The sequence below is a fragment of the Camelina sativa genome, chromosome 5 (genome assembly GCF_000633955.1).
Source record: "Camelina sativa cultivar DH55 chromosome 5, Cs, whole genome shotgun sequence".
Lineage (NCBI taxonomy): Eukaryota > Viridiplantae > Streptophyta > Magnoliopsida > Brassicales > Brassicaceae > Camelina > Camelina sativa.
In genome coordinates, this window is record NC_025689.1 from 34214440 (window position 1) to 34221581 (window position 7142).

General features: G+C 40.4%; 3 protein-coding genes across 4 annotated transcripts in view; 1 reads left to right on the forward strand and 2 right to left on the reverse strand.

Moving 5' to 3' along the window:
- LOC104788534 (probable receptor-like protein kinase At2g47060) lies at window positions 179-2441 on the reverse strand. Its single transcript, XM_010514305.2, has 8 exons — window positions 2253-2441; window positions 1917-2007; window positions 1581-1831; window positions 1339-1465; window positions 948-1221; window positions 733-865; window positions 560-646; window positions 179-446 (listed from the first exon to the last, which is right to left on the reverse strand). Exons 2-8 carry the CDS (start codon window positions 1999-2001, stop codon window positions 318-320), a joined length of 1086 nt encoding a protein of 361 aa, XP_010512607.1. The 5' UTR covers window positions 2002-2007; window positions 2253-2441; the 3' UTR covers window positions 179-317.
- Window positions 2957-4345, forward strand: LOC104789840 (F-box protein At3g62230-like). The gene has a single exon (XM_010515481.1). The coding sequence runs from the start codon at window positions 2957-2959 to the stop codon at window positions 4343-4345; it is 1389 nt and encodes a 462-aa protein (XP_010513783.1).
- Window positions 4753-7142, reverse strand: part of LOC104788535 (E3 ubiquitin-protein ligase hel2) — a 4946-nt gene continuing 2556 nt past the window's right edge. Inside the window, exons 4-8 of one of the 2 annotated variants that reach the window (XM_010514306.1) lie at window positions 6956-7103; window positions 6822-6870; window positions 6652-6741; window positions 6499-6561; window positions 4761-6414 (exon numbers count right to left, since the gene is read on the reverse strand). In XM_010514306.1, the coding sequence (XP_010512608.1) occupies window positions 4882-6414; window positions 6499-6561; window positions 6652-6741; window positions 6822-6870; window positions 6956-7103 (1883 nt within the window). In that variant the 3' untranslated portion in view covers window positions 4761-4881. Of the gene's footprint in view, window positions 6415-6498; window positions 6562-6651; window positions 6742-6821; window positions 6871-6955; window positions 7104-7142 lie in introns of both variants that reach the window. The other variant, XM_010514307.2, reaches the window with a different exon arrangement.

Genomic DNA, 7142 nt, shown 5'->3' on the forward strand with positions numbered 1-7142 from the left:
CGACGAAACTTCCTTCCGTTTTCCATTTTTTCCAATTGTCACGCTCACGACGTATACGTCTTTAGTCTTCACTGTCCATCCTCTTCCACATTTCATTTTGTAACATGTAGTTTACTTTAAAATATCAATTACTTTACTCCCATCTGTTTTGAATTTATATTTTAAAAACAAAACATGATAGTTTAATGGTCAAATCATTAGTACCAATGTCAGAATTCTATGAACAACTAGTAATATGTTGATGGTCATATGAAATTATTTCTTCAGTATAAATAGAAATAACAATTTAAAACGGTGACGGCTTATGGGTTAAAAGACTAATGAGCTCCTTCTCCGGTAGGTCCGGTTCGAGCATTCAACAATGGTTGCAGAGCTTTCACGACAATACTCATGTTTGGTCTGAAATCAGCTTCGTATTGTACACACAATGCAGCAACTGCAGCTAACTGCATTATCAACCAAAAGACGATCATCAAACACAAAACATTTGAGAATCAAGCAAGACTGGTTGGTTCTATGTCCTAATCATTACTTGAAGTCTGGTTTCTGTTTATTATACCTTGGCAACAGCCTTTGGCGGGTAATCTCCTCCTAGTCTTGCATCAACGCACTGCTTAACCTTGTCCTCGCTTAGCTTTGGTGTAGCCTAAGAACAGTTGATTGTTTAGTAAGATCTTTGAAAAGTTAGCGATGCAAGATTTGTTCATCTTTGAAAGAGATTAGTATTGTTACCCATGTGACTAAACTTTGCTGGCCTCGAGGCAATGTATGATCAACAGGCTTTCGACCCGTAAGAAGCTCGAGCAATACAACTCCAAAACTGTACACGTCACTCTTGGCACTCAGTTGCCCAGTCATTGCATATCTATTAAAGAGAAGACGAGTATATGAGAGAATGACGATTGAGCAATGGGGATATAGAAGAAAAAGAATGATCACAAACTTACTCAGGGGCATGATAACCAAAGGTGCCAAGAACACGAGTTGAATGAAGGCGTGCAGCCATATCAGGAGCCTGATTTGACAGATCAAAGTCAGCGATTTTGGCAACATCATTATCAAAGATAAGAACATTGCTGGACTTGATGTCACGGTGGATGACATGTGGATTCGCCTTCTCATGTAAGTACTCAAGCCCTCTAGCTGCTCCAACGGCAATACTCACTCGCTGATGCCATGACAAGAGTGGACCAGGCTTTGCACCCTTGACACCTTTTCTCCCTGATGGAAATCATAAGATATTGTTATATAAACATCAACATAAACCACTCTCTCAATCTCAACTGAAAGAGAAACACAAAAAAATATTTTCAAAGTGTTGTTACAACATTGTTGTACCATGAAGAAGATCATGAAGGGATCCGTTTTGGGCAAACTCAAAGACAAGTATCCGGGAATTCCCATCAACAGAGTAACCAAGGAGCTCAACAAAGTTAGCATGCTTCAACCTCGAAACCATGGAAACCTACAAGAAGGTCGTGTTGTGTCTCCCATAAATACAAATGCAAAGCCGCCGGACAATGTGACATATATATATATAAATCATCCATCAACAAAAATATATCATAAACCAACCAAACCTGAGCAAGGAACTCTTCATCAGGCTGTTTGTTAGAATCCAACTTTTTAATGGCTGCACGCTGACCACTCTTTAACACACCGTGATACACTCTCGCATAGGAGCCTTCACCGATAAGAGAATTAGGTCCAAAATCATTGGTTGCTTCAATCAGATCATCAGCGAGAATAGCAGCAACTTCAATAGGCTGAACCTTCACACTTTGAGCACCTTTTTGAGCAGTTTCAGTACCATTGTGCCTTCCATCATTACCTATATTCACTCAAAATCAAAACCAAACAAAATCAATTCAAAGAACCATAAAGATAAAAGAGAGAGAGAAACAAAATAAATATACCTCCAGATTGTTTGGTCATATTGTGACCTCCATAATCAGCAGCTCCAAGCAAATCATCTTCACGGCAACACCCAAAACAGCTCATTCTTATCTGCACCCATTTCATCTCTAGATTACACACTTATAGCAGAAAAAAAACCATAATCAAATAAGCTAAATAACCTAATACAAAGCGGGGATTAGAGAAACTAAACAAAGATCCAAAATCTGAAATCGTAGAGGAACACTAATCTAAAACCAAAGATACATAATGGTAATTTTATATAAAAAAAAATCGAAATCATTATCCAATCAAATCGGGAAAACGATGAATTAGAAATCATCGAGAAGCAAAACCTTGAGATCCAAATGAGACCGAAGGAGGAACCAGTAGAGACTATAGAGACAGAGAGAGAGGTTTCGAAGATCTAAAGGAATCGAAGAAGAAGACGAAGAGGGTTTCTAGTTTGTATAAAAAAGCAAAGCTTGGTGTGTGCTGTAATAAGTAAGATATCTCAATATCGACTGTGGTGTGGTGTGGTGTGCTCTCTCTCTTTATCTAACTTGACTTAAATGTCAACGTTTGACAGCTAGTCAACGTTCCCTTCACGCCGTTGGATGAAGACAAAATATACTGTAAAGTGTTACGAGAAAACCACTGACGCTACTTGCTGCGGTCGGTGATATACAATATTCATTATCTATTGGGCCTCTTCTATTGGGTCATTCCCTTGAATTAAGCCCATTTTAGTACATTCAATAATCGGCCCAGTCGGGAACAATTTTTATTTTTGGCTTAGAAAATGCGAATCGTTGCAACTCTTCAAGAATAAAACAATGTTCGTTCGACAATGAACAGAGAAGAGCGGTTAGTGGAAAATGTAACCCGCCAAAAAAAAAAAAAAAACATACGGTCGCAACCTTTCAAATACGTATATAAAGGAACTAGAAACACTCTTTTGTTTCTTTACCCCGGACTACAGCAAACTCTTATTACTGGCAAAAACATAGCAAATCACTTCCTTGATTCCATTTATCATTTTTTCAAAGATCTTTTCATAATGGTGTCAGGAAGTCCACTTGACATAATCTCGACTCTGACTGACGTGCTCCTTGTGCTCATCATCTCAAACCTGACGTTCAAGGAAGCTCTCAGGACCAGCGTTTTGTCCCCTCGCTGGAGAAACCTTTGCCGTGAGACGAGACATGTCACTTTTGATGAGGCTGTTATTACTCAAACCTATCCGGAGGGGCTTTACGAAGATGAGAAACGAGCGGAGTTCGTAGGTTACGCCTTGGATTGGGTTTCCAATTTCACTGGTGGGGTCCTTGAAACGTTCGAACTCTCCTTTCACAGGCCGATTGGTTATGAAGTGGAGATGAGGACTCTCATAGATTTCGCAGCCGCTAAGAACGTCAAGAATCTTGTTCTTGATTTCGCTGACCGGCTTTGGGTGAACAGAGATGAAGTAGAGGCATCATTTGAAGTTACCATGATTCAAATTCCGGAGAGTGTCTACCATTTAACCGAACTTGTCAAGCTGAAACTGCTTGCTTGCCGCTTCGATGCGTCAAGGCTGGCAGTAGCGGGTTCAGTTGAGTTCCTATATTTTGGGTGGATGTCGCTTGCCATGATCACGTCTTTGTTACCTAGGGCACCGCTACTTGAGTCTCTGCAGATCAAGAACTGCTGGAACGTTGGTCTAGGAGCAATAACCGGAGTTAACAACCGGTTAATGAAGCTGGTGTTGAAGAACAGTGTCTTCGCAGTGCAGACTACTTCACTTGACCTGCCAAGCATTCTGATCTTCAAGTATGCTGGCAGACTTCATTCCTTTATGCTGAGCAACGTGAACAGAGGGATGGATGAAGTGTCGCTGGACTTTGGGCAGGAGAGCCAATACCATGCTGGCTTAGGAACACAGTTTTGTGACCTCCTCTGCAATTTGGCACCTGCTAAGACAGTAACCATCTGTCAGTACGTCATTCAAGTGATCCAGGATAACGTTAACCCGTTTCATCTTAGAGCAGATATGGAAGCGAGGAGATTGGTGCTGAAGACGACTCTCCGACCCCGTGAGTTCATCGGAATCAGGAAAATGATCAAAAGCTGTCCATATCTGGAGACGCTGACTTTTCATCTCGTTGTTGGAACCCCTGTCCAAATGGAGATGATAGAGATCGTTGCAAACGCATATTGGATGGAAGCAATTCTTCACCCGTGTTTGAAGAATACACTTAAATATATAGAAGTCTGGAACTTCACTGGAGAATTTTATCAGAGACAGCTCCTGCAGAATCTGATTCTCATGTCGCGTGTGCTTGAAAGGGTAAACTTATACAAACCTATAGGACTTGCTGTTGAGTACGTCAACCGAATTCAGGAAGAAGCCGACCGTGTGGCTAGGTTCCAGGCCAGCTCGGCGAATTTAGAGGTATCTCTGTACTAAGGGATTCTTGAAGAATATCAAGACTGAATAATTCGGGTGTGTGACCTGATGTATTGTTGTTTTTCATATTTCAAGACTGAATGATTCGGGGTGTGACCTGATGTATTGTTGTTTTTCATACTTCTAAACTAAATAATTCGGGTGGGTAACCAGATCTATTGGGGTTTCAATATTTGTAATCTCACATTTGCAAGTTATCAATATAAGACTCGGAAAAAAAAGATGTGTTATTTACTTTTATTCCCATTTATCTATGTTGGTTCCTTTTCCAAAATATATCTTTACACTGAATAATTCGACTGTGTGTGACCTGATATATTATTATTATTTTTTACCTATATCTCTCGAACAAAAACTTCTTTTGTATGTTTATTTAATTTGAAATATTTTCATATCTCTTTAAAAAATACCAAACCAAAAAAAATCCGATTATCAATTAAATTTGCTCATACTTTGTCAATCAGACCAAAAGAAACAGGAGAAAAATGTCAACTTTCACATTTCATAAACCAAAAGAAACATACAAGAAGAATTCTTTACGAGAAAAGATTAGCTCCTCCTTTACGCCAAACGCCACGAAATGGTATAACACCAGACTGTTGTTGGTTACTATTGAAGTTACCAACATTTGCTTCTGATTCCACCTCACGGTTAGAATTGTTAATATCTAGTAACGCAGCCATTGATCCATCTCCAAGCCGCACTCTGTGAAACTTGGAAGTTTTCTTACGTGGTTGCTTACTTGAGGTCGATGTAGCAACCGGACTTGCTACTTGTGCCTTGCCTTTATCTGACCTATATGTATTCTTATCATTCGAAATTACTTCCTCTTCTCCTTCATGGAGATTCTGTGAAGATTGCAATCTCCTCACTGTATCCATAAAATTCTCTGCTAAAGTTTCTTTCGGTTCAACAACCTTAACTGCTTTTCCTTTGTTCTTCTTTGAATTTTGATTGTCTTTAGGTTGAGAAGAGCTCTGTGCAGCAGACTGACCATTCTCTAAACTAGCATTATGGGTATCAATGAGTTCCTTCTGCCTTCTAGGGTCAGGGCATAGTCTAGCAAGATCGATAACCAAGTGAGACAATCCATAACCATTCACGTACTCCAAGTAAGTTCTTGCATCAATCGAACCTTGACGATACTGTCCTGAAACAGTTTTAAAGGCCATGAATACATCTTCATCATGTCCAAGTGCAGATCTCATTTTCTCAATCAAAGATTTGTTGGCAGATTGTACATCTGGAGGTGGCTGGGTGTTTGAAGATCCTTGTGTAGTGCTGGATGATATCCTACGATTTTGCACAACAGCAGAAGAAACTGGAGGAAAATCAGAAGGAGAAGGCGTAAGAGATCTTGTATCAGATAGATCAGGGGCTGAGGATGAGTGAGGAATCTTATTCGCATTACGAATAGCCTGTGGAACTGCAGAAGCCAGAGGTCTAGGCTGGGAAACTCTAGCATGAGACCTAGGTTGGACTGAAGAACTAGAGGCTTGTATAGGTGTTCGCGCTATTGCTGGCCATCCTGAAGAAGAATGGTTACCGCCAGTAGTAATAGATGTTTGTGCTGCGCTTCGGTTAACCGCTGGCCATCCTTGAGAAGGACTAGCAATAGCAGAAGCAGTACTAGTTCGATTTGTTTGGCGTCTTAGACGAGCAGCCATGGTGTTAGTAGGCAAACTTTCCAAGTTCTGTCCAGATCTCGGTGGACCAGAAAGAGGAGGGAAAGCAGATTCTCCAAGACGTGAACCACCACCACCAGAGCTTCCTACAGCTTGTAGGTATCGTGAAGAGGGTTCCATATCTGTAGTTGATAGAGATTCCATGGGTTGAATAAGAGGACCAGCATCATCTCTGTGAATATTGTTGTTCTCAGATGATCCAGGTGGTGCACTTGAGGGTGGCGGAGCAGGCTCTTGCCGAGAATACTCAGCCTCAGATAAACGAAGAGCCTCATGAACTGCATGATTATAATCATCATCACCAGGCTCACGACGAAATGATCGGGCTCTTCCACGACGATTCTCTTGATCATTTCCACGTCGATATCGGAAACTTGTTGGTATCTGGAGCGGAATGCAATGTTAAACACAGGCAAGCAAACATAACGATAAAAATTAACAAAGAAAATGGCAAGAGGTGTAACATGCCTGTAATGCAGCGCTGCGCTGAGACCTAGACATTTTACCTCCATGCTCAACAGCGTTATGCCTCTGAAAAAAAACAAAATTGAAATCCTTAACAAAAATCCATAGACCGAAACTGAAGAAAAGAAAATTGAGAAATTCTCCACAAGTGTTTACTTTCAATTCTGATTCATTCTGGAAAACTATAAACTTCTTAGCAAGGCAGGAATCGTCTTCACAAATAAAATGGTCTCTGCGGAAGTGAATCTGTTGCAAAAAATAAAACAGAATCAGAACAGATGCAGCCACACTTTAACTGAGCTATACTGAAAAGTGGTTGATGTTACCTCCAAGTCATCATAGTTTTTGTAATATTCATACTGTCCTGAATTCGACCTATATTGGATATGTTAATTCAATGGCGTCATAGGGATAACACATTCTCAAACATCAAAAATTCAATAATAAAAATAGCCAGTACCTTTGGCAAAAATGGCAGGTGTAATGCTCAGTAGTCATGTGAGTATATAATTCATTATCACCATAGAATGGATTCCTACAGAACTCACACATAGGATGTCCAGTAAAGCCTCCCCTTTCGCTCTCAGTACCATCAACTTCAGAGTCACCAGTGTGTATGTGTTGGTTCAGTTGTGCCCTAGTATACA